The sequence below is a fragment of the Scyliorhinus canicula genome, chromosome 2 (genome assembly GCF_902713615.1).
Source record: "Scyliorhinus canicula chromosome 2, sScyCan1.1, whole genome shotgun sequence".
Classification (NCBI taxonomy): Eukaryota; Metazoa; Chordata; class Chondrichthyes; order Carcharhiniformes; family Scyliorhinidae; genus Scyliorhinus; species Scyliorhinus canicula.
This window is the reverse complement of record NC_052147.1, coordinates 36,837,171-36,864,962: the sequence shown is the minus strand read 5'-3', so window position 1 is coordinate 36,864,962 and position 27,792 is coordinate 36,837,171. Positions and strand designations below refer to the sequence as shown.

Sequence of the window (27,792 nt, the reverse complement as noted above, 5' to 3'; positions counted from 1 at the left end):
AACAATAAAGAACATTTTAATAACAAATGTTCTTTATCAAAAATACAGCAAAGTGATTCCATTGAAGTAACCCAGTTAAACATTAATGAATAGCAGATAAAATAATTTAGAAAACTAGGCTTGTGCATCAAGCAAACTAAATTGCTGTTGACTTTCTGTATGTGACCTCCCGGACAAGCCACCACGGTCTGACGATGTTTCAACACATTTCTATTTTCAAAAAGCCAGAGAACAGTAAAGCACAAATTGCTGAGGAGCTCGAAGAAGGACAGCTAATAAGTGGGTCCTGAAACGATTGGTAATGTGTTCAGAAAATTAGCATTTTGCAGAATATTGCGGGGCATTTTAGCAGGGCAGGATCGTCATTGATGAACAGCTTTATTACGAATATTGTTAGTTATGTTTCCTTATTGGATATCCCCCGACTATCACTAACTGTACTTAAGCTGATGATTATTTTCTTTTGTTTTGTGCTGTGGCATGATTATTTGGTTCACGGAACACAACGTGATATTTCAATCGTGCAGAAAAATCATCCACAACAAATGTTCACATGTGAAATACGATTGAACAGTCATTAACAGAAACAGTTTAGGTCCAGAAGTTATGCCAGTAGATATATCTCTGCAGAATGGAGAATGGCATCATTCCCTTACGTCTTGTTCCTTTAATTGAATTTGTCCTGCACTTTGAGAGAAACGCAAGTTTTTATCCACGTGACTCAACAAGTTCAGGATGGTCTGACTTTGAGCTCAACGCTTTCATAGTTTTTTGAGATCTACGTTTGTTTTCACAGCTCACGATAGATTCAGTGGAACTTAAATATAATCTGTTTGGAAGGAAATGAAGTTGATGGCTTATGCTCATAGGCAGCATAATTGGGAGGATTGGGTTTACAGCATTGTAGACCTTGTTCCAGCCAGCAGTCCCGATGATCATTTTTTTTTTTTTAATTTTTTTATTGGAATTTTTTGCAGAAAATATAACAAAAAGTATAGCAAAAAGCAGTAATATGTAACTAACAGCCCCATAACACCCACAATTCCCCCCATACCGTAACATCACATGTATCACATTCCCCCACCCCCCCCCAAACAAGAGAACTTAACCATAAATTAAAATTAGATAAATCAAATTTAAATAAAATAAGCTAACATAATCAACGCCCCCCCCCCCCCCCACCCCCCCGGGTTGCTGCTGCTACTGTCCCAGTACCCTATCGTTGAGCCAGAAAGTCGAGGAAAGGTTGCCACCGTTTAAAGAACCCTTGCACCGATCCTCTCAGGGCGAATTTAACCTTCTCAAGCTTAATAAAGCCCGCCATGTCATTGATCCAGGTCTCCACGCTTGGGGGCCTCGCGTCCTTCCACTGTAGCAAAATCCTTCGCCGGGCTACTAGGGATGCAAAGGCCAGCACACCGGCCTCTTTCGCCTCCTGCACTCCCGGCTCTACCCCAACCCCAAAGATCGCGAGTCCCCATCCTGGCTTGACCCTGGATCCCACCACCCTTGACACCGTCCTCGCCACCCCCTTCCAGAACTCCTCCAATGCCGGGCATGCCCAGAACATATGGGCATGGTTCGCTGGACTCCCCGAGCACCTGGCACCCCTATCTTCACCCCCAAAGAACCTATTCATCCTCGTCCCAGTCATGTGGGCCCTATGCAGCACCTTGAATTGGATGAGGCTAAGCCGCGCACACGAGGAGGAAGAATTTACCCTCTCCAGGGCATCAGCCCATGTCCCGTCTTCGATCTGTTCCCCCAGTTCCCCCTCCCACTTCGTTTTCAGCTCCTCTACTGACGCCTCTTCCTTCTCCTGCATAAGCTTGTAGATATCGGATATCTTCCCCTCCCCGACCCAGACCCCCGAGAGCACCCTGTCACTCACCCCCTTCGCGGGGAGCGCAGGGAACAGTCCCGATGATCATGCAGTGCCGAATCATACTTCGTGTGCCATATTTCACTGGAGATGGCCATCTCATTGTGTACCCTGTTATTTGCATTGTTCATGCATGTTTAGGTTTTAATGTTTTTGCCCATAAAGTTACAGAAATTTACCAGGAGGCACGATAGCACAATGGTTAGCACTGTTGCTTCACAGCACCAGGGTCCCAGGTTCGATTCCCATTTGGGTCACTGTGTGGAGTCAGCACGTTCTTCCCGTGTCTGTGTGGGTTTCCCCCGGGTGCTTCGGTTTCCTCCCACAAGTCCCGAAAGATGTGCTGTTAGGTAATTTGGACATTCTGAATTTTCCCTCCATGTTCCCAACAGATGCCAAAGTGTGGCGACTAGGGGGGTTTGACAGTAACTTCATTGCAGTATTAATGTAAACCTACTTGTGACACTAATAAAGATTGACATTATGGAGAATATCACGAAAAGCAGCATATCTTGTTCAATAATTACATTTAAAGGCTTAAGAAATATACAGAAGAGAGACTGGCTGAACTAGAATAGGTGAATTTAATGTGAAAATGAGGCACGGAAAGAGAAGGAAAGAAAGAGAGGAAAAAAGAGACCAAAAAGTCAAGCAAGAAAAAACGTTAAATTTAAAATTTGACAATTTAAACATCTCCTAAAATAATTCACAATCTGAAGGAATGAAATTCCACACTGATAATTGTTCACTTTCTGGGCAAGAATAGTTAATTGGCAGTCATTAGCCATCATTGTATCATTACAAGGGTTCTCATGTTGTTAATTATTGCAGTTAATGTTATGCCTTGAATGGGCAATTAACCTGCAAAGGCAGCAACTTCAGGAAAATCACAATGATGTTAACGGGAAGATGCTGTTTGAGCAAAGCTAACAGCACCAGTGGCTTAATCATCCAACAACTTTGATGATTTGAACTTCATGGGTCATTTCTTCCTTCCTGCCAGTTGCTTGTTGATTTGTGTATTAATAATGGCTTGTATTGCTTGGTGCACCATTATTTTCAGTAATTTCTGGCCCAATTCCTTTTCAAGAGTAAGGGTTTATTCCTGTTAGTCTTTAAAGTGAATCCATTATATAATTGGAATTTCCACATGCACCTGCCCATCTGTTCAACTTTGAAAAATCTACTTTCAATACTTTAGGGCCCAAATAGCACCATATTGCAATGGGCTGTACTTTAGCTGTGCTCAATCTGCGTCGACACTGCTTTATGTTGTTTTTCATCAAGATCACCATTAAATCAGCAATTTGTCCATTGCTCGAAAGATAAAAGGTGGCAAGATCAATTGGTTTCGCCAGACATTGCCAAAAGGCAATAGTTGAAAGGTTGGCCTCTGATAGTGGGAGTAGGATCTTCTAAAGTTAGGGGACTGGGGGAGCAACAACCCAAGAGGTCTGAGCTGTTCAGAAAGAATATACTATTGGAGTATATACAGTGACAAAATAACAGCATAACCAGAAGAGCACTGTGTCACAGAACCATAGATCAGAAGTACACAAGGTATCATTGGTGACTATTTGTTTAAAAATAAATTTAGAGTACCCAATTTCTTTTTTCAATTTAGCATGGCCAATGCACCTAACCTGCACATCTTTGGGTTGTGGGGGTGAAACCCAGGCAGACACAGGGAGAATGTGCAAATTCCACACAGACAGTGACCCGGGGCCAGGATCAAAACTTTCCAGCTTTAATGTAATTATTATCCTCCCCACTTTCCTGGACTGGAATAATCACTCACACCTTGGCTGAGATCAACTCACCCGAGACCTAAAATCAAAATGTCATTCTAAAATAGATCTACATTCTGCCAGAGATCTCCTGATAGAGTTATTTTCAATCACAAAATGGCTGCTAACATCGAGTTCAATTGCAGACAAATATTCAATTTCTCAACATTCTCAAATAATGCCTTCGGATAAATGATGAGAGTTCCTCTGCCACAAATAGATTCACCTAATATATATTCGAAACTCCTGGGCAAACCTCAGGTGATTTCCCATCCACTGAAATGTATCACTGCTTAAAACCAATGGATGCAATTTACCCTGTGAAATTTCGAGGTCATAACATTGTACCCTGAGCTAAGTGGAGATGTTAGGAGTAAATTAACTGTGGTATTCTTTATACCTCCCTTTCCTCCATCTAGGCACTCCTGAAATTCTACCTCTTTGATCAAGCTTTTCGTCATCTAACTGAATCTTCACTAATGCGGCTTAGTGTCATACATTGTTTATAATTCTCCTGTAAACAGCTTATTGATAGTTCATTATTTAGAGCACTAAATAAATGTATATTATTGTTGTATTCTTCTTTGTGGTTGAGTTGAAACTGCATTTTCAGGAATCTGGAAAGACATATCTTCCCAACAATTCAACTGGTAAAATTATAATATGGAAAATGCAGGGAAGGATGTTTGGTTAAGAAAAATAATTTACAAAGGAGGCAGGAGAAGAAATGTACTTTTGAAATACTCAAATTTTCTTCTATTGGAAACAGGAGTCAAGAAGAATTGGTAAACACCATGCCTCCTCCACTAATCTTGCTGTTAATCATTACCTCATTCACTGGAACAGAAGTTTCTGCATTGAAGAAGAAACGTCATGACCATCTCAAACACATCCTTCACAGTCATGACCAAGAATCTGATATGGCAATGGTTTCTTCTGCAAATTCTGACTTTGCTTTCAACCTCTACAAACAAATTGCCAACCACAGCAGCTCTAACATTTTCTTCTCCCCATTGAGTATATCCACCGCTTTAGCCATGCTATCCCTTGGCACCAGATCCGCCACTCGTGAGCAGCTTTTCAAGGGACTTCACTTCAATAACATGACCGAGGAAAGAGTAGCAAAAATGAACAGAGGCTACAAGCAACTTCTGCATGCCCTAATGGCAGAACACAATGAGCTTCAGCTATTTACAGGAAACTCTCTTCATATTCAAAAAGGTTTTGACGTGTTGCCAAACTTTTTAAATGAGACTAAGAAGTTTTACAATGCAGAGGTGTTTCCTTTAGATTTTAACCTGGATCCTGAAAATGCCAGGCTGCAATTGAATGATTACGTGAAAAAGATGACAAAAGGAAAAATTAAAGACATGTTTTCACAGATTGACCCTTCAACTAAACTAATGCTTATTAACTACATCTTTTTTAAAGGTAAATCCATTTTTGGCATTGAATGTTTTACATGTATCTATTATTATCAAGAATTATTATTCTAAATGTGATCTATCCATGATGGAAAATATGCAGTTCAAACAAAATAAGCTACGTGAGCTAAGGTGTTGAAAAGCTCAGTGTCTGGTAAACACAGCAGTCAATGATGTGTAGTTCTGTATAGAAAAGGAGAATACAGGTATTTACATCTTAGAAACATTTTTTTAAATGTATTTTATTATAAACATGTATCAAAACAGGTTACAATTAAACACCCCGGGAGACATACATCCCAGAAATCAACCATACAGTCTTCACAAATTTCCACCATCTTATCATGCAATGCATTTCAAATCCTAACCACGTGCTGCATTAAAAAGTTTGTTTTTCCTGATGCCGTCTCAGGTTCTTTTGTCAATCGCCTTTAATTTGTGCCCTTCAATCACTGGAAACCGTTTCTTCGCATTTACTCAATCCAAACCATTCATGACTTCAAACACCTCTATCAAATCTTCTCTTAACTTTCCCTGTTCTCAGGAGAACAACCCAAGCATCTTCACTCTGTCCATATTCCTGGAATCATTCTAATTTCGCTAAAATTCTTCTCCTCTCCCAATTCCTGTGGATAAGCAATTCTGGAATTTGATCCTCCATGGCCTCACTACCTTCACTGTATTGGGTAATCTTTGCAGAATAAAGACTCCCTTGCTTTTCCCTGTGCTAATGTTGGGCGAACACTTATTGTGTGCAAATTATTATTCAGAATAACTATTTCGAGGGAGTTTTACCAACAACTGAAGAGCTTTCTGCCATTTGGATAACATCTGTAGGTCCAAAAGATTCCATTACATCTGTAGCTGCTATATTTAAACAGGCAGGCCCAGGAAAGAGGTACTCGGTGATTGCCATGAGGCAATACCAAGAACTAAAATTTGCAACATTTGATTGTAAGACTGCTGTTTTATTAGAAAAGATCAACCATTGACAGTGAGCATCACACCAAAGGGCTGAAATTCGCAAATTATGTTCCACCACTGGAAGATTTGGGGAGCAGGAGCCCCTACTGCCTGAGGGAGGTAGGATAGCCCCATCTCAAAGGGACAGGTTCATTACCATCTTTGGAGTCAGTGCATCGTGCCTGAAAGGGTGCATCATCAGTGCCCACCCCAGAGGAGGCTGGGAATCTCAGAGATATCATCATGCTGCTCCAACACAGCAGAGAAGTTCCAGATAGGGCCTCACAGTACATAGCCGCACATTGCTTCAGCTTTCTTACCAGCTATCAGGCCATGCCTATAGAATGGAGGATCCACCTCCCCCACCAGCAGCTCCAACTCCACGAGACGATGCATCTTTTGTAGCTTTTATCAGATCCCTAACGGAAGACACAGGCTCTCAATAGACTTGTGGTCCAATGAGCAATCCATGAAGGAATCTGTTACCTCGGGAAATGCTAGAGCTCCCCCAGACATACCTCCTCTGAAGTTGAGATGACCAGCAGATGATCACACATTCCCATCTCTATGTAATTTTATGGCTTCTTTTCCAGGGAACAAAATTCTAGTGGAACCAAATTCTGCTCCATTTTCCATCAAAAGCACTTTCAATGGAGATGGACCCAGTGTAGAATTTCAGGCTTCAAGTGTGTTAGAACAGTGTAACAAATAAGCTCATATCTGCTTTCCACTCACTACTACTCCTTCAGAGTCAATTTGTCAGAACTAAGACTGCTATATTACCAAATTCTGCCACATTTCTGTCCGACAGGAAACTGGAAACGCCCATTTAATCCCAAAATTACTCACGAAGCATTCTTTAATGTGAACAAGACCATGAAAGTAAAAGTTCAAATGATGCACCAAGACAACCGGTTCAGTGTGATACCTGACCACCAGCTTTCCAGTAGTGTAATAAAATTACCTTATGTTGGAAATGCATCGATGATCGCCGTCTTGCCTGCAGAAGGAAAACTAGAATGTGTGGAACAAAACCTTTCCCGAGAAAAATTTGAAGAGTGGCTCCACCAAATTAGCCACCGCAGGTAACTAAGATCTCATTCTAAACTGTCAGGCTAAATATATGAAGATTCTTTTTCTCAAATTGGTATTTCTACCAGTTGCAAGTGTTAAATGGTTTAAAATGTTTTTTGCTTGTGTTCAATAATTCATTCAGCAAACGACGATATCAACTCTCCTTTCCAAAATTATCATTGTCAATATCCTGCGGGCTGAAAAATATCCTAATGGAAATGGGTGTGAGAGATCTATTTACAGATCATGCTGACCTATTTGGAATAAGTGCAAATACAAGTCTGAAAGTTTCACGGGTAAGTTCATTAAATGTAAAATATTTTCTTCTGTTCTGGCACTTGCATACTTGGGATGTATCTATGTGTATATTAACTAGAATGAAAACAAGCATACTCCTTCATAACTTCAGTTTTTGTTAACTAACTGAATTCAGACCTCCCGAAAACACTTGATTTTTCAAAAAGATAGTAAGCCAGGAAAAGGTAGTGAAGTTGCTCTGTTAGTTTATGAATGGCATTTGTACAGTAGTGAGACATTATCTTAGTTCTGAAAATCAAGATGTAGAATCGGTTTGGGTAGAGGTAAGAAATAGAAAATTAAGGAAATCACCGATAGATAGATAGAGAAATACAGCACAGAACAGGCCCTTCGGCCCACGATGTTGCGCCGAACTTTTGTCCTAGGTTAAACAAAGAATTTTAGACAATTTTTCATGGCCAATCCACCCAACCTGCACATCTTTGGACTGTGGGAGGAAACCGGAGTACCCAGAGGAAACCCATGGAGTCACGGGGAGGATGTGCAGACTCCACACATACAGTGACCCAAGTCGAAATCGAACTTGGGACCCTGGAGCTGTGAAGCAATTGTACTATCCACAATGCTACCGTGCTGCCCTTAAGAAGTTAACCTACACTCCATTATTCTACCCTAATCCATGTACCTATCCAATAGCCGCTTGAAGGTCCCTAACGTTTCCGACTCAACTACTTCCACAGGCGGTGCATTCCATGCCCCCACTACTCTCTGGGTAAAGAACCTACCTCTGACATCCCCTCTATATCTTCCACCATTTATCTTAAATTTATGTCCTCTTGTAATGGTGTGTTCCACCCGGGGAAAAAATCTCTGACTGTCTACTCTATCTATTCCCCTAATCATCTTATAAACCTCTATCAAGTCGCCCCTCATCCTTCTCCGTTCTAATGAGAAAAGGCCTAGCACCCTCAACCTTTCCTCGTATGACCTACTCTCCATTCCAGGCAACATCCTGGTAAATCTCCTTTGCACCTTTTCCAAAGCTTCCACATCCTTCCTAAAATGAGGTGACCAGAACTGCACACAGTACTCCAAATGTGGCCTGACCAAGGTTTTATACAGCTGCATCATCACCTCACGGCTCTTAAATTCAATCCCTCTGCTAATGAACGCTAGCACACCATAGGCCTTCTTCACAGCTCTATCCACTTGAGTGGCAACTTTCAAAGATCTATGAACATAGACCCCAAGATCTCTTTGCTCCTCCACATTGCCAAGAACCCTACCGTTAACCCTGTATTCCGCATTCATATTTGTCCTTCCAAAATGGACAACCTCACACTTGTCAGGGTTAAACTCCATCTGCCACTTCTCAGCCCAGCTCTGCATTCTATCTATGTCTCTTTGAAGCCGACAACAGCCCTCCTCACTATCCACAACTCCACCAATCTTCGTATCATCTGCAAATTTACTGACCCACCCTTCAACTCCCTCATCCAGGTCGTTAATGAAAATCACAAACAGTAGAGGACCCAGAACTGATCCCTGCGGTACATCACTGATAACTGGGCTCCAGATTGAATATTTGCCATCCACCACCACTCTCTGTCTTCTATCGGTTAGCCAGTTAGTTATCCAACTGGCCAAATTTCCCACTATCCCATGCCTCCTTACTTTCTGCACAAGCCTACAATGGGGAACCTTATCAAATGCCTTACTAAAATCCATGTACACTACATCCACTGCTTTACCTTCATCCACATGCTTGGTCACCTCCTCAAAGAAGTCAATAAGACTTGTAAGGCAAGACCTACCCCTCACAAATCCGTGCTGACCTAATCAAGCAGTTCCTTTCCAGATGCTCAGAAATCCTATCCCTCAGTACCCTTTCCATTACTTTGCCTACCACCGAAGTAAGACTAACTGGCCTGTAATTCCCAGGGTTATCCCTATTCCCTTTTTTAAACAGGGGCACGACATTCGCCACTCTCCAATCCTCTGGTACCACCCCTGTTGACAGCGAGGACGAAAAGATCATTGCCAACGGCTCTGCAATTTCATTTCTTCTTCCCATAGAATCCTTGGATATATCCCGTCAGGCCCGGGGGACTTGTCTATCCTCAAGTTTTTCAAAACGCGCAACACATCTTCATTCCTGACAAGTATCTCTTCGAGCTTATCAGTCTGTTTCACACTGTCCGCTCCAACAATATGGCCCCTCTCATTTGTAAATACTGAAGAAAAGTACTCGTTCAAGACCTCTCCTATCTCTTCAGACTCAATACACAATCTCCCGCTACTGTCCTTGATCGGACCTACCCTTGCTCTAGTCATTCTCATATTTCTCACATATGTGTAAAAGGCCTTGGGGTTTTCCTTGATCCTACCTGCCAAAGATTTTTCATGCCCTCTCTTAGCTCTCCTAATCCCTTTCTTCAGTTCCCTCCTGGCTATCTTGTATCCCTCCAGCGCCATGTCTGAGCCTTGTTTCTTCAGCCTTACATAAGTCTCCTTCTTCCTCTTAACAAGACATTCAACCTCTCTTGTCAACCATGGTTCCCTCACTTGACCATCTCTTCCCTGCCTGACAGGGACATACATATCAAAGACACGCAGTACCTGTTCCTTGAACAAGTTCCACATTTCACTTGTGTCCTTCCCTGACAGCCTATGTTCCCAACTTCTACACTTCAATTCTTGTCTGACAGCATTGTATTTACCCTTCCCCCAATTATAAACCTTGCCCTGTTGCACGCACCTATCCCTCTCCATAACTAAAGTGAAAGTCACAGAATTGTGGTCACTACCTCCAAAATGCTCCCCCACTAACAAATCTATCACCTGCCCTGGTTCATTACCAAGTACTAAATCCAATATGGCCTCCCCTCTGGTCGGACAATCTACATACTGTGTTAGAAAAGCTTCCTGGACACACTGCGCAAACACTACCGCATCCAAACTATGTGATCTAAAGAATTTCCACTCGATGTGGGTATTTTATGGGCCCCTTAACAACCGTGAGTATTTGGGTCAATAGTGAGTATTTGGGTCAATTTTTTAGGGCAGCATGTTCTAGAAGCAACTAGAGAGCAGACTCTTCCAAACCTTGTAATGCACAGTGAGACAGGGTTAATGAATTACCTCATGCTAAAGGAGCTTCTAGGGAGGTAGCAGCAATCAAAAAAAAAGTTAATTTTGCATTTCGTTTGCAAGTGGGAGAGGTAGGTCTAAGACTAGTGTTTTAAACTGAGATGAAGAGTATGAAGACTATGCTGGTTAAAGTTCATAGAACCCCTACAGTGTAAAAGGAGGCTATTCGGCCCATGGAGTCTGCACCAACCCTCTGAAAGAGCACTTTACAGAGGCTCACTTTCCTGCCCTATCCCTATAACTCTAACGCACCTAACCTGCACATCTTTGGACACTCAGGGGCAATTGTAGAATGGCCAATCCACCTAACCTGCACATCTTTGTGACTGCACCTGAAGGAAACCCATGCAGAGAAGGGAGAATATGTAAACACCCAAGGCCGGAATTGAACCCAGGGTTCTTGGTACTACGAGACAGCAGTGCTAACCAATGTGCTAAGGTGCCACCTCTGAACTGGGAAATTAGATTAAAGTGTAAGATGGTGGAGATGCAGTGACAGACAGTTAAGGAGATATTTCAGAACTGTCAGGAAAGATATTTCAGTGAGAAAGAAAGGCTGAATAAGAAGTACCCACCAGCTGTGGCTAACTAAGGAAGTTAACGAAAGTAACAAATTGAAAGAAAAAGCATCAATTCTGTAAAGAAGACTGGACAGAATTGTTTTAAAAAAGCGCAGAATGATTAATGAAAAGAATGAGAAGAGCATGAGAGAAGGTTAGAAGGAAATATACCATCAGATAATAAGAATTTCTTCAAGTATTTAAAAAAAGAGTATCTAAAATGAACATTGTGTATCTAAAGAATGAGTTTAGGAATTAATAATAGGAAAAAAGGAAATGGCAGAAGCATTGAACAGATTTTTGCATCTGTCTTCATTGCAGAAGACATAAATAATATCCCAGAAATATTTGTAGATCAAGATGTGAAAGGGAGGAACTTAAAACAATTACAATCATCAGGGAAAAGGCACTGAGAAAAATATTAGAACTCAAGGCTGACAAACCAGGACCTAATTGCCTGTGTCTTTAGGTCTTTAAGGAAGTGGCTGCTGAGATAGTGGATGCATTGGTTGTAATTTTCCAAAATTATGTAGATTCTGGAGAAATCAGATTGGAAAATTGAAAATGTAACTCTATTGAAGACAGACGGAGAAAGAGACGATCAGTTAGATAATCTCTGATAGAGGGAAAATCTAGACTATTATTAAGGAGGATATAACGGGACACTTAGAAAATCTTAATGCGATCAGATAGAGTAAACATGGTTTTGTGAAAGGGAAATAGTTTTTGACGAATTTATTTGAATTTTTTGAAGAAGTAACAAGCAATGGAGATAAAGCGGAACTTGTAAATGTGGTGTATTTGACTTACAACTGAAAGTTGATGAGATGCCACATAAAATGTCCCTACACAAAATAAGAGTTAATGGTTTACGAATAATATATTGGCATAGATAAAGGATTAGCTAGCCAACAGAAAGCAGAGGGTAGGGATAAATTGGTCATTTTTGGGTTGACAAGGTGTAACTTGTAGGGTGCCATCAGAAATCAGTATTGGGTCTCAACTATTTACAATCTATATTAATAACTTGGGACAGATATATAGTTGCTAAATTTGCAGATTACAAAAATAGGGAGGAGAGCAACTTGTGAAGAGCAACTAAGGAGTAAAAGAAACATAGATAGGTTTAAAGAGTGGACAAAATTTCATTGGAGTATAATGTGGGAAAATCTGAACTTGTCCACATTAACAGAAAGAATGAAAAAGAAGTATATTATTTAAATGGAAAGAGAGTGCAGAACTCTGCAGTACAGAGGGATCTGGATGTCCTGGTCCATGACAAAAAGTTAGTACGCAGATAAAGCAAGTGATTAAGAAAGTGAATAAAATGTTGTTGTTTATTACAAGGGAAATGGAATATGAAAGGAGGAAATTCCTTCTACAGTTGTACAGGGTATTGGTGAGACCATATCGGGATTAGTGGGCACAATTTGGTCTCCTTACTTTAGAATGGTTAAAATTGCATTGGAAGGGGGGCGGGGCCTGAGCTCAGATGGGCTAGCATGCACTTGGAGGCTCTCCATTAAAAATACCTTTTTCTAAGTGCAATGGACAATCGAAAGCTTGAAAAGTTATCAACTCAGCATAGGAAGGCACTTACGGTAGTATAGTGAGTTGAAAAGAAGGGACCATTGGGTGAGCGACTGGAGAGTCGGAAGGAGAGAGAGAGAAACCTGAGATGCAGCGGGCTGACATTGCACGTAAGGTAGCGGCTTGGAGTAGAGGCTGCATCTCGGGGGCTCCCGCGCAGGCGCTGGCACTTCAGGCTTATCAGCCCGATCGAAGGGAAAAAAAAATTCTTTCTTTTTACATGAACAAAATTGGAGTTCCTCAGTAGGAAAACCGGATGTGGAGTCTGGGCCCGAGGATGGTGGCGAGGGAGCAGAGGTGCAGACAAGTTCAAGCGGGGCCCAAGCCAGGCCATTGTGGAGCTGAGATCCAGGCAGGCAGCTGGACCAGGACGATCATGTTCACCAACCTGCCTCTGAGAGAAAGAGAAGAAAAGTAAAGTAAACTAAAGAAAAATAAAAAGAGGGAAAGAGAGAGTACACTAAGGAATATAACGGTCCCTTGGCGTGCATAAAAGAAAAGCTGGCTTCTGAGTACCGGTAACGGTGATGTGCTGAGCAGACACAAATCAAGTCGCCCCCCTCCAAGCCCGGGAAAGAAATGGGCACTTTTAGTTGGATTTTGCCCAAATTTCAAAGAAAACCAAATCCCTCAATAGCCAAGAAAAGCTGTCAGCAAACAGGAGCTCGAGGGGCCGAAGAGATGGCAGAAGCAACGGAAGGAACCGCAACCAGCACCTGGACGAGATGGCAGACACATGAGGGGAAGGGGCGCCGATCACCCAGGAGAGAGGATGGCCAGTGACCCAAGCATCAGCCTCCCACACCCCTTCCCCGCCCCACCACCTGCAGATGGATGGAAAAGCTTCATGATGAAGGAGCTGACCGCCATGAAGGAGGCAATCAGGATAGAAATCCAGGTGATGGTCAAGGTGGCGGTGGCGGAGGCAATGGCCACCATGCAGAAGGCAATCGATGGGCTGGGGAAGAAAGTGGCGACTCAGGAGAGGACTATCCTTGACCTGGAAAAGGCATCAACCCACTAGAGTGACAGAATTGTTGCCCTGGAGGCAGAGGTAAAAAGGTTGGTGGCAGTCCAGGAGAACTTAAGGGGAAAAGTCGAGGACCAAGAGAACAGGTCCCGATGACAAAATATCCGGATTGTGGACCTGCCAGAAGGTATTGAGGGCAAAGACCCAACGGACTATGTCGCCCAAATGCTGGGCGACTTAATCAGGAAAGAGAGCTTCCCCAAACCTCCTGAGCTCAGCAGGGCACAGGTCACTCAGACCGAAACCTAAGGCCGGGTAGCAGCCAAGGGCGGTTATTGCAAAGCTCCACTGATATCGGGACCATGAGGGGAACCTGCGGTGGACATGCCAGATGAAAGTGTGCATTTGGGCAGGATACAAGATCAGAATTTATCAGGACATTGGGGCAGAGCTGGCAAAACGGAGGGCTTTGTTTAACCAGGCGAAGTTTGCTCTGTACAAGAAGACGGCAGACTGGGTCATAGAGAGAAGTGAGGACTGGGGAAGGCAGGTGAGGGTTTAAACAGGGAAAACGGGCAGTCAGTGGGCATAAGGGAGAGGCTAGGCCTGCCCTGGGAGGGGGCCACCACACACGAGCAGAAATAGCTAGCACAGGAAGACAGAAAGCAAGGAGGACCGCGGCATACCTCACGGCAGGGAGGGAGTGCCTGGTGGGGAGAAAAGGGACGAGGAGAGGGAAAACTCGGGGGATACGGGGAAAGGACGATGCAGGGAAGGGGGGGGGACAAGGAACACAAAAAGAATGGAGCAACAAAAACGAGTTGGGTTCAATGCGGGCCTCAGCGAGTGAGGAACAGACTGAGGATACAAGATGGTGCCGCAAGCAGCCACTTTGGAGGATCCCTGGGCAATGGGAGACCCCAGTATGCAGGGGCGCCCCAACGTGGCATACACACAGTTGGCGGCTGTGTTGGGTACCCCACTGGACAAAGGGAAGCCCCAGAGCACAGGGGCCCTCCCTCCTGGTGAGAATGGCGACCGCAGCCATTTCGGATGGCCTCCTAACAAAGGGAAACCCTGGAGTGCAGGGGCCGATCCATCAGGCAAATATGGTTTGTGCCCCAGGAGTGGGGGGACAAAAACTCCCACCAGGATTATCACCTGGAATGTTAGGGGACTTAATGGCTCGGTGAAAGATTAAGAGTCTTTGCCCACCAAAAAAGCCTGAAAGCCGACATAGTCTTCCTGCAGGAAACACATCTGAGAGAGAAAGACCAACTGTGGGTAAGAAAGGGCTGGATGGGACAGTCTATTATTCGTGTTACGGTACAAGAGCTAGGGGGGTAGCCATATTGATTAGTAAGAGGACGAGGTTCAGTGCGGCAAGGACGGTTATAGACCAAGGGGAATGGTACGTCATGGTCAGCAGTGTCCTGGACGGGCATTGGTAGTTCTGGTCCAACGAGGACGACACAGCCTTCATAAAAAAGACCGTGGCGAAAATCCCCGACATTGTCAAGCACTGACTGATTATGGGGGAGGGCGACCAACCGTGAACAGGACACACTGACAGACTGATCAAACCCCAGATCGGAGAAATGTTTAGGGAATTGATGGCATTCATGGAACAGATGGGGGTAGTGGACCCATGGCGATTCCTACACCCCGGTGAGAGGGAATCGTTCTTCTCGCCGGTGCACAAAGCATACTCACGGATAGACTTCTTTGCATTGGGAAAGCGGTGCATCCAGGAATGGTAAGAGTGGAATATTCCGTGATAGTTACCTCCGACCACACTCAACATTACATGGACGTGAGGTTAGAGACGGGACGTGCCTAGCACCCCACGTGGAGGTTGGACACGGACCTGCTGGCCAAAATATATCACAAGCCATAAGCGAGCATGTTACAAATAACCGTAATGGGGAAGTTCTGGGAGGCACTGAAGGCGGTGATTAGGAGTGAGATGATAGCCTACAAGGCACAAAGAGATAGGGGAGACAGGGCGGCCAGGCAACAACTTATCGACTCCATTCTGGAAGTCAACAGAAAATGAAATTAAATTAAATTCAATTAAAATTGCTTATTGTCACAAGTAGGCTTCAATGAAGTTACTGTGAAAATCCCCTAGTCGCCACATCCCGGTGCCTGTTCAGGGAGGCTGGTATGGGAATTGAATCATGCTTCTGGCCTGCCTTGGTCTGCTTTCAAAGCCAACTATAGAGCTTTACAAAGGCGAGGATGAGCTGACTCGTTGAGGGGGTAGAGGATGTCTGTGAATGTTGAAGGCGGGGCCTCGCAAACCACGTTCATATGTTTTGGTCCTGTCCAAAGCTGGAGGGGTATTGGAGGAAGGTGTTCAGAGTAATTTCGAAGGTGGTACATGTGAGGCTTGAGCCAGGTCCTCTGGAGGCCATATTTGGGGTAGTGGATCTGCCGGGGTTGGAAGGGAGTACGGAGGCAGATGTTTTAACCTTTGCCTCACTGATCGCCTGAAGGCGGATCCTGTTGGGGTGGAGGTCAGTTTCTCCACCCTGTGCCCTTGCGTAGTGGGGCGATCTGTTGGAGTTTTTAACACTCGAGAAGGTGAAGTTTGAGTTGAGGGGAAGGATGGAAGGGTTCTACAATTCATGGGCTTTGTTTATGATGCACATTCAAGAATTGGATGACATTGAACATTAGGGGGTTTTGGGGTGGGGGGTTGGTTAGACTGTGTATGTTGTTGGTGACTTTGTATGAGTGGATGGTAGATTCCTGAATCCTTTTCCTTGATGTTTGTATTTGAAATGTTGAGGGTTGTTTGGGGGTTGGTGGGATGGAGGAATTGTTGGCCAGGGGATTGGCATTGTATTTGTTACCATTGATTGTTGATGGGTGTAAATTTGGATGAAAATGCGAAAAAGGAGAATAAAAATATATTTTTTTAAAAGATGGAGATGAGGAGAATTATTTTCCTCCCAGAGGAGTGTGAGTCAGTGGAATTCACGTTCCTAGCGAGCAATGGAGACAGCATCATTGAATATTTTTAAGGTTGAGTCAGATAAATTCTTGATTGACCAGGGAGTCAAAGATTATAGGGAATAGACGGGTAAATAAAGTTGAGGCTGCAATCTGATCACCCATGAACTTATCAAATGGCAGAGCAGGTTCAAAAGGGCCGAATGGCCTACTCTTGCTCCTAATTTATATGTTCATAGGTATCTTCCCTGGCTTTGGGGCCAGTTGAGCATTCCTCAGAATCCACAGCAGCAGTGGTCGTAGGTGAAGGAAGAGAATGGCAGCACTGGGATTGGAAGCTGCTCATCAGTTGAAGGCTCTAGTTGTGAAAAATTGGGAGGAACATGAAATTTACCTCACAGACAGGGACCACTCAGCCCATCCTGTCTGTGTCAGCCGACAAAAGTTATCCAGCCTAATCCAACAATCCACCTCATAGTCTGTAGCAGCATAGTTTATGGCACTTCAGCTGCCTATCTAAGCATCTATTAAATGTGATAAATGTTTCTCCCTCTACATCCTTTTCAAGACAATGAGTTTCAGACCCCAAGCACAAAAGAAATCTTCCTCAACTCGACTCTAACCTTTCTGCCAATTGCATTAAATTCATGCCCCTGCTTATTGACCACTTCGCCAAGGGAGCTACTTCTGTCCTGTCCTATCTATCTAGGCCACCCCAATGTTACACAACTGAATTAATTGCCTCAGCCTCCTGTATTCCAAAGAAAATTCAATCTTTCCTCACAGCTCATTTTCTCCATTCCTGGCAACGTCCTCATGAATCTCCTCTGTATTGTCTCTTGTGTGATCACATCCTTCCTATATTATGGCACTCCAGCTGACTATATACTATTTATGGACTGTGGTTCTGATCTAATCACATTTGCCACATCTACCCTATTAGATCCTTTCATAATCTTAAAAACATGTATTCGGTGGCCTGACAACCTTCTCGTTTCTGGAGAAAAGAGTCCCAGCTCCAGATACTGTGATTATTTCCAATGAAGCTGAGGAGGCAAATGGAAGATGTTAGGGAGATTTTTTTTGAATGGCAAAAGGATTTAATAAGGTTAGTAGGGGAAATTGATTCCCTCTGGCAGAGGAGTTAGTGACAAGAAGTCTGTAAATTCATTGTCTCATAGAGGGTGGGAATGGATGCAGAGAATTTATTTTCTGCAATGCATTGTGCACGTGAATAGTGGAGGCAGAGACCATAGAGACCAGGAAGCTTGTTGGTTGAAAATATTCACAAGTAGACCTTAACATGAGCAAAAAAAGCAATTTATTGTTGCAGAGCTCTGTGAGAAAGGTTCTAGACCCCGCAGACCTGCAGTACACTTTCTCTCTGAGCTGTGGCTTAAACTGGTTTAATGCACTTAGTTAGCATTCTCATTTACATGCAGCCAATCAATTCTCTTCGTATCGCAGTTCATACCATATTTAGTTATTAATCCTTATTCTCTTGATATCTCAGTTCATGCCATATATGGCTATCAATTCTTCACACAGAAGCTTACATGTGTCCAATCCATATGTTGCGCGTGTGATTATATAAGATAGTAAGGTTATTGGTTGCGCGTGTGATTATATAAGATAGTAAGGTTATTGGTTGCCAGTCCTAAGGTCATGAGTTGCCAGTCCTGGATGTGGTCACAGATGTTTTGACAGCTTGGAAGAACAGTTCCTGCAGAAATGGAGAACTGGTCATCATTGAATCATTGTTTCTGGAAGATACATCTGATAGAGTCACTCTTAGTCCAAAGTTCATCGTCTCAGCAGGAAAGCACCATGTCGCAAAAGGCAATCATTAATTCATATTCCATCAGAAAGTTTACACCAACAAAACTCCTTGGAGCTACTCCAGCTGTGCTTCAGCCAATTTGACAGAGATTCGAGGAATAGCACATTAAGGCCCAACATGAGGTTTCTGCTGCATTTCTATGACTGTTCCTCTGGCAAAACTAGAGCAAATCCAAGAAATGCTTTGGGGCAAATGGGGAATCGTGCAAAAATGTGAAATTGCCCATTTTGGCAGGAAGAATAAAAAGAAGCATATTTTCCAAATGGTAAGAGAATGCAGAAAACTTGGTTGTCCTGGTCCATGAATTGCAGAATGTTAGTATGTTAGTAAGTAGTTAGGATAACTAATGGGATGTTATTGTCTATTGCTAGGGTAATTGAATACAAAAGTAGGGAGGTTATGCTTTATTTATACAGCACATTGGTGCAATCATATCCAGAATACTGTGTACAATATTGGTCTCATTTAAGGAAGGATGTAAATACTTTGGAAGCAGTTCAGGGAAGGTTTTCTAGATTAATACCTGGAATGGGCAGGTTGCCTTATGAGGAAAGGTTGGGCAGGCTACCCGTGTATCTGCTGGAGTTCAGGAGAGTAAGAGGCGATTTGGTTGGAACATGAGATTCGGAGGGATCTGAACAGGATGGATTTCGAGAGGATATTTCCTCTTGTGGGAGAATCTACAACTGGGGGTCACTGATTCACCTAAGGAAGGAGCAGTGCTCCGAAAACTAGTGCTTGAAACAAACCTGTTGGACTTTAACCTGGTGTTGTAAGACTTCTTACTCAAAATATGGGGTTTCACATTTCAGACAAGAAATTAGGAGGAATCTTTTCTCTGTGTGTTGTGGGTATTTGGAACTCTTCTTCAAAATGCAGTGATGTGGAGATGCCGGCATTGGGCTGGGATGAGTACAGTACAACACCAGGTTAAAGCCCAACAGATTTGTTTCAAATCACTAGCTTTCGGAGCACTGCTCCTTCCTCAGATGAATGAAGAGGTAGATTCCAGAAACATTTATATGGACAAAAGCCAAAGATGCAAGATGATACTTTGAATGTGAGCATTTGCAGGTAATTAGGTTTTTATTTTTACGTTTTATCTGGAATTAATTTACAGAGCCAGAGAGAGGGTTAACCCCTGGCTAAAGAGGTGTGAATTGTCTCAAGCCAGGACAGTTGGTCAGACTTCACAAGCCCAGGCCAGATGGTGGGGGGGTGAATGTAATGTGTCACGAATCCAAGGTCTCGGTTGAAGCCGTATTCATGTGTGCAGAACTTGGCTATCGGTTTCTGCTCTGTGATTCTGCGTTCTCATGCAGCCTAACGACTGCCTTGGAGAACGCTTACCCGAAGATCAGAGGCTGAATGCCCTTGACTGCTGAAGTGTTCCCCGACTGGAGGGGAACATTCCTGCCTGGCAATTGAGGAAGGAACAGTGCTCCGAAAGCTAGTATTTTGAAACAAACCTGTTGGACTTTAATCTGGTGTAGGAAGACTTCTCAAAATGCAGTGTTAGCAGAATCTTTGTATGTTTTTGCGGCAGTGATAGATAGATTCTTGATAAGCAAGGAGGTAGCTGAGTGTCATGAGAATGTCACTTTAAGAAATGTTTAGCTGCTCATGTTACTGCAGTGATGTCAGAGTGTGGGTGGAGCTGAGCTCTGGCTCTGCTTTTTAGTTTCACTTTGAGAAAAGCTTGGGTGTGTCTGTGGTTTTTTTTGGTTTCAATTTCAGTGTTAGAGCTAAAGCCAGACAAAGCAGGTGTACTGTTGATCTCTCTGCCATGAAAAGACTGTCTCTTGATCTTGGTGTATTCGGAATTATAAATGTTTTCAGTAGCGAATGTAAACCTGATGTGCTTCTGTTAAAAGGTGTTTCTTTTGTCTTCTGGCTGTTGTTTGGGAAGTTATTAAGGATTACTTAGTGTTGTATTCCTTGGGGGTTGTAATTGAATTAATGGTTGCTAAGATGTTCACTGTATGTTTTAAAAAGGTTAACTTGAGTACATAGAATAAACATTGGGCTCGATTCTCTGAGGTTGCGCCGGAGTGACCTCGCCGTCGTGAACTCCGTCGAGGGAAATGGGCTAGCATCGGGGCCGTGAGGAACATGGGGGCACGTGTCGTGAAATGCATGTTGTCAGCACGCGACTCCGGAATGACTCCGCGTCCACGCACGGATGGACCCGGAGCAGAAGAAGGAGGAAGATGACTGAGCCATGGAGGGCCACGCCGAGGTTCCGTGACACGGACCTGGAGACCTTCCTCGATGAGGTGGAGCAGCGCAGGGGCATCCTCTGCCCAAGACGAGGCCATTGCCACCCATCTAGCGCAGTGCAATGGGCTTGGCATGGCAGTGAGTGCCGTGGGGCAGACCCCTCTGTCCGGGGTGCAGTGCCGAAAGAAGCTCCAAGACCTCACAAGGGCTTCCAGGGTAAGTGCCTCAAGGGTGCCCCCGGGTCACAGCCATCTCCACCCCCCATGTCCCTCATCACCCCCCCCCCCCGGGCAGGAGGGGGAGGGGGGGTGAGAGTGAGTGGAGGGGGGTGAACAACGTCGTAACAGACCCACATGAGCACTGCGACCCCCTGGAGAGATGCCATGGTGTGGCTCCAACTTTCCCCCCACCCAGCATTAATGTTACCTATATCTGAATGCCCTGATGATACCCGCCTAATTGTGATGCTCTATTCATGCCCACCCCCTTCCTCCCAACAGGACAAGACTGCTCACGACAACCGGGAGCATAATCGAACCAGAGGGGTTCTTTGAACAGAGGGCACTGGACCTCGCTGGGGGATCCGCCACCCGGGACGTCGCGTAATGCGAGGTTGGAGGTGCAGAAGCAAGTGAGACAACCCTGCATGCCCCCCCCCCCCAGCCCATCCTCTCTCCCCTCACACTCTGCCCACTGGACCACCCATCCTCTCCCCCCTGTTGCCCGTTTTACTGGAGTGTGATTAACACGCCTCCGTTTAAAGGCCGTGTGCTTAACACTGCTATGGCTCTGTATGTGTAATTATGCTCGGAGTCGCCAGGTGCCGTATTGAGACACCGTCACAAGTATATCAAGGTCAGGTTCAAAGTAATAAATCCGTACACCGATTAGTAAGTCCAAACGATTGGTGTTTATTATAACAAATATAATAAATACACATGCATACGCTAAAGAGACTAACTTGCTTCTAATACTAAACAACTAAATACTTATCTAGACAGGAACAGGCAAGGTCAGGGAACAAGGCCTTCGTCCCGTTCTTGGTCTGCAACTTTCTGATTCGTAAAGTTGTCAAGATCTAGCAAGGTCTGGATCACGTAGCGATCGTTGTATTGGCACTTACAGTTGGATGGCTGAGGCTCAACGGCCGGTGATGAAACTGGAGTCAGGATGCGATGTGACAGGTCTGGGCCGGAGCAGAACAACAGACCTGGGCCGGAGCAAGCAGACCGAACCATATGCGGGACCTACTCTTATAGGTCCTAGAAGTCCGTGCCCCCTTGGGGCGGTTCTTTCACCTGCCAGGTATCGATTGGGTCTCTCCCAATCGATATCTTCCAAACTCCCCAATCTGAGGGTCGTTCCTCGATGGGTGGGGCGATCCCTACGGCTCTTTGTGTTGGTTGCTTTGGCGCCATTCTGTCTGGGCGTCTACGGAAAAGTATCCATTGATACTTAAATGTTTCTATTGTGCGGGGTCTGGATCTGGATCACCTCATTACTATGCAGATCTGTTTCCCATTTGCACCTTTGGCTGAAACTCTGCACCTGGCCAGAAACTGGTTTCTGTACGTGCAGAATGCAAAACAGTCTTCTGCAAGCTGCTTGTCCTCACTAAGACTGTTTTTCCCTGCAGTCTTAGCAGTTCTCCATTTTGTAGCCCAGTGTCCATCTTAGATGGCTACACCCCTCACACTCTGTCTACTGGACCACCCATCCTCTCTCCCCTCAAACTTTCCCCACTGGACCACCCATCCTCTTTCCCTCACACTCTGCCCACTGGACCACCGTACACCCGGCCGAGTGTGTCTAACGAACCCCGTATCATTCTGTTCCCCAGGGCCAGCCAATGAACATCCAGGGCCGTCTTGTGCAACACAGAGACGACCATCCACAATGACACCCGCACCTAGGGTCGCACGCCAGAGGGTGGCAGGAAGTCGGCCAGGAGGGCCATCCTCTAAATCTGTGACTCTAGAGGGGGACATACAGAGGACGGACAGTGACGAAAATCATGGCTGTGCGTTGCCCGAAGGTCGAGCCGTGAGACAACACAGTGATGGGGACAGGACGGGGTCTGTGGACCTAGACGCTCAGAGGACGGCAACGCAGTCAACGGACTCACCCGCTGCGGAACTTTACATGGGCTGCGTGCGCCCTGCGCTGGGCCATGATTGGGACCAGGACACAAGGGACGTACTGATGGACGAGGACCTGGAGCTTGTGGCACTGCTGTCTCCCACACCATCCGCCATCCACCATCCCAGAGACACTCACCTCGGTTGGGCAAATAAGTGATGAGGCTCCTGGGTCACGGTCTGGTCAGCACCACACAGCTGAGCCTTAACAGCAGGTGGAGTTCGGAGCAGCAGAGGGGCTAAACGGTCGGAGGGCACCCCAGGCCCAGCATCCAGCTGCCGCCCAGACATTTCCCGGGTTCCTGGATTTACTCGACCCACCCGGACACCCAATGCATTTGGAAACCCAGGGACACAATGATGGGATGAGGGCCATCTTCCAGTAGCTGCAGATGCAGTTGGAGGAGTCCATCCGCGCTCAGGAGCAGGGAGTGGTGCCGCTCATGGCAGCCACCCAGGCCGACACCGCATGGATGGCGTCCGCGGTCGAGGCAATGGGTGAAACAGTTTCGGCCATGGGTCAGGTTCTGCAAGGTGTTGGGCTTCACGTGCACGCATCATCCATGGCCCAGGAGAGGGCTGCCCTCTCACAGGCAGCAATGCGCCAGAGCCAAAACGACATTGCCGGCGCGCTCCGGGCCCTGGTCGAGTCTCACCGGGTCATGGCTCAGTCCCAGCACGTCATGGCACAGTCCCAGCAGTCAGTCGTGGAGAGCATCGACTGCCTGTCACACGTGCTGGATGGCGTCACGCACTCACAGGTTGAGGTCGCACAGTCCCTGGCAGGAATGTCTCACTCCCTGGACTCCGTCTCTGCGAACATTCGGACCCTGATCGATATCGTTGCAGGCCTCCAGGACTGGCAGCACCAGGTGTCGGTGGGGCGACGGGGCATGTCTCCGATTGCACCTCCGTCCCACAGTGAGGCCCCGGGGGCCACCGGGCGCCCCGAGGGAGGAGGAGGTTCTGGGGCCCGTCCCATTAACTCCATCACGGGGCGTCCCTGAATGCTTGGCCTCCCCCGTCCTGTCCCTGGCGCATCAAGTGGGCAGCGGGCAGAGCAGGGTGGCACCACATCATCCAGCACGCCCGCCGAGCAGCCTGACCCATCAAGGCCTGGTCGCCCCAGGAAACGAGTGCCGACAGGGAGCCATGTCGCGGGCCGTGTGATGGAACCATCAATTCACCAGACACGTGTTTCCGATGTGAATCTAGGCTTTAATTGACTTACTTGCCAGCCTGTTACCCGTTGATGAACTCGTAGTGGCCCAGGCTGACTCTGGACACGGATACTTATACAGCTGCACTAGGGGGAGGAGCCGTGGGCGGAACCAAGGGTGGAGCCCAGTACAAGTTCCTAAGTGCTCCCAGCGCTACTCCCCCTAGTGGTAGGATGGCGCTACTGCGCTTACAATAACAGTGTGAATTAGTATATATACATTCATATATTACATTCACCACACTGTGATTCTCAGCAGTCCGCCTCCACTCCCGCTGTACCATCTGGGGATACACCCAGACGTAGTGGTAGGGCCTGCAAGGCAAGGAAGTTGAACACATAGTAAGTTGGCCCGGTGCAGGGCACAGTTTAGTTGTAGGGGCTAGGGCATATGTATATAACTATCACTATTAAACTCACGGTTGCACCTAACTTGTAAGACTCTGTGCTATGTCCGGTTCCACGGGGCTCCTGATGGTTACTGAGTGTCACTGGGGTTGACGAGCAGTTAAACGTCGGTGTCGGGTGTGCAGTCCCTTCCCCCCCCCCCACCCCCCTCCCACAGTCAGACACCGTAGTCCTCGGCACTCCGACGCCAGCTACCCCACACGGGCACGTGATGGAGTGTCCCTGACAAACGCAGCGACCACCGAGATGGATGGTTCAGCTATTGCCATGAGTCAGACTTTGTCTAAAGGTTCTGAGCTCACAGCTCATCGCAGATCGGGCTGTCATCATTCAACATGGCACTGATCACACCCGCTGACACAGTCATCAATGTAGTGCTGTACCGTAGTGCCGCAGTGGTACGGTGATGTTGATGTTGTACGCGGAGCGGGGGTGCGGGGGTGGGGGGGTTTGTGTGCTGTCCGTGTGCAAGACTGATGATGCAAGTGGTACTGTTCAGCGATCCCCTCCCACACGGTGCGTGAACCTTGCGGACACCAACGCGTCGCGTGCCCACTGTCCTCGAAGGAGGGGGAGCCTCCTGGACATAATCAGCACCCGGGTCATATCTATGTCCTGTGCCCCACGCCCCACGCTGCTGCACGCCATCCTCCTCCTCCTCCCGTCCCGATCCACTTCAACATCAGTGCCACATCCTGTGCCTTTCTCAGCGTTTGGGGGTCAATGTTCCCCTCGGCATCCCCCTGAACATACCGGCCATGAACCCCTGCGGCCTGCACGGCGACGACGGGCCACTCCGAGGCCAACCCCTCTGCTGCAGCAGCAGCCCCTGCATCTGCATCCACTTTGGGCTGTTGCTGTCAACGCTGCTGGATGGCCAACTGCAGTGCAGCGGCTCCAACCACTGCGGTGAACATTGCTGTCTGGTTGGCATACATGGTGACCTGCAGAAGGGTGGTGGGGGGCAGAGAAACGGCGTGTTACACGGAGGTGCTTCGACACCTCGGCAGCCGCCTGCCACGGGATACCTGTGTGTCCCGGTGGCCTGGTCGCGCTGCTGACACGCGGCCAGCCTAACCCCTGGTCGCTGTCTGCGTCCAACGGTCAGTTAACAACGTCCTCCTCACCGGTGCATCAGTCGGATCTGCCCATCAGCCACACGACAACCTGCGGGCGTGTCCTCGTCACCGTCCTGCCATGGCAGGGCGGCTGACATGTGGCATCCGTGGATGGACGACCTCCTCCACTCCCTCCCTCTCCCTCCTCCCACCTCCACTCCCTCCCTCTCGCCTCCTCTCCCCCCTCCCACCTCCACTCTCTCCCCCTCCCCCCCCCCCCCCCCCCCCCCTTGTTGGCCGCAGCGTTCTCGGGGAAGCCTTGCCCAGTCTGCAGAGACTCCGGGACAGTCCGCTCACCTCCTCAGTGCTCAGCGTCAGCCAGCACGACTGGCTGACGACTAGAAAAAGCAGGTGTGAACAGCGACGGCGTGAAGTGGGGTCACGCCGCGGGATTTCGGCCCATCCGGGCCGGACAATAGCGGGGTACCGGAGAATCGCCATTTGGGGTGTCTCGGGCGATTCTCCGGCTTGCGCTGCGTGAAACCCGACGGGACCGATTTTGCCTCTTGGGAGAATCGAGGGAGCGTGTCGGACCGGCGTCGCGTGAAAAAATGGGGCGGCCCGCGATTCTCCCAACCGGCGTGGGGTCGGAGAATCGCGCCCATTGTATTGGTTTAAAAAATACTTTTCCATTTCTGCTGTATCTGTAGAGTGGGCTGTGTGCTCCCCATACCACAATCTATTAAAAGTTGTGGGTCAGATGAACTCCATGATACACTTTGGGGTTCTCTAAATCCAGGCCCATAACATGAGAATGTGGAGTTGAGGTTGCAATCAGATCAAACATAATCATATTGAATGGCGGGGCAGGCTCAAGACCCCGAGTGGCCTACTCCTGCTCTTAATTTTTATGTTTGTAATTCCCAGCAATACATGTGTAAGATACAGGGCTATAGAAAGAGAACAGGGAGAACATGGTGGCACAGTGGTTAGCACTGCTACCTCACTACACCGAGGACCTAGGTTCAATTCCGGCCTCGGGTGATAGTCTGTGTGGAGTTTGCACTTTCTCCTTTTGTCTGCGTGGGTTTCCTCCGGGTGCTCTGGGTTCCTCCCACAGTACAAAAATGTGCACGTTAGGTGTATTGATCATGCTAAATTGCCCCTTAGTGTCCAAAAGATTAGGTGGGGTTACTGAGTTACAGGGATAGGGTGGGGTGTGGGCCTAGGTAGGGTGCCCTTTCCAAGAGTCGGTGCAGACTCAATGGGCTGAATGGCCTCCTTCTGCACAGCAGGGATTCCATGGAACAGTTTAGGTTGCAAGACAAGGTGAAAAACTCACTGTATTGTTGAGCTTTATAGTTTTGAAATGCGAATTTAACAATGATCTTATCAAACCTTCTTCAATGATTACCATTTACAGTGCATTTTGGAATATAAGATCTTCAGCTCAATTTATTTATTTTTTTCTCTCATTTCACAAGGTTACTCATAAGGCAGTGCTGGATGTTGATGAGCATTCCACGGAGGCAGCTGCAAGCACTGGAATAGGATTGGTCCCACTGTCACTGCCACCTTCGATCACATTTAACAAACCATTCCTTTTGATCATCTATGAGGAAAACACAAACAACATACTCTTTCTTGGAAGAATAAAAGATCCATCCAAGAAATCCTCCCCATGAATTTAACCTGAACAGTGAAGAAATCAGGATACACCTCAATTCTAAGGCTATAAATGATAGACATATGTAATCAACCCAATATTATGATACATCACTGTTGTAATTGTTGCATTTTTTAAAAACCAGGAATTGGTGGAAATACACAGCAAATCCATCAGCATCTGCCAAGGGAACATACAAGTTAACATCTCAGCTGTAATCCTTCATCACTGAAAACTGAAAGTTAGACAAATGTTGTAGTTTGGTTGGACAGGCTAGCCTTGTATATGCTGGAGTGTAGGAGACTAAGTGGCAACTTAATTGAAACATAAGATAGTGGTATTGTCACTGGACTAGTAATCCAAAGGCTCAGGCTGATGCTCAGGTGCTTAACTTCAATACTACCAGAGCAGCAGGTGGAATTTAAATTCAATTGATAAATTCTGGAATATAAAGTGTAATAGTGACCACCTCACCTCTGATCCTGTGTGACTTCACCTTTTGTACCAGTCTAATGTGAGGAACCTTGTCAAAGGCATTACTGACAGTCCATGTAAACAACATCCACCGCCCTCCCCTCATTAATCATCTTTGTCACCTCCTCAAAAAACTCGATCAAGTTAATGAGG

The 27,792-nt window shown here is 46.3% G+C and overlaps 1 protein-coding gene across 2 annotated transcripts; it reads left to right on the top strand.

Moving 5' to 3' along the window:
• The first annotated feature begins 72 nt into the window (after positions 1-72).
• On the top strand, positions 73-27,638 carry LOC119952644 (alpha-1-antitrypsin-like). Of its 2 annotated transcripts, none has more exons than XM_038776319.1 (5): positions 73-279; positions 4,439-5,100; positions 6,868-7,141; positions 7,273-7,426; positions 26,984-27,638. In XM_038776319.1, exons 2-5 carry the CDS (start codon positions 4,464-4,466, stop codon positions 27,182-27,184), a joined length of 1,266 nt encoding a protein of 421 aa, XP_038632247.1. In that variant the 5' UTR covers positions 73-279; positions 4,439-4,463; the 3' UTR covers positions 27,185-27,638. The 2 variants fall into 2 exon arrangements, with proteins under 2 accessions (XP_038632247.1, XP_038632246.1); XM_038776318.1 differs by having other exon boundaries at positions 77-298.
• Positions 27,639-27,792: the final 154 nt, after the last annotated feature.

Bases quoted from the DNA above. Each gene is read 5' to 3' on its own strand.
- LOC119952644 (XM_038776319.1), top strand. From the start codon at position 4,464: ATGCCTCCTCCACTAATCTTGCTGTTAATCATTACCTCATTCACTGGA. The intron at 7,142-7,272 runs GTAACTAAGATC...TAATTCATTCAG, and splicing joins CACCAAATTAGCCACCGCAG to CAAACGACGATATCAACTCT. The intron at 7,427-26,983 runs GTAAGTTCATTA...TCATTTCACAAG, and splicing joins CAAGTCTGAAAGTTTCACGG to GTTACTCATAAGGCAGTGCT.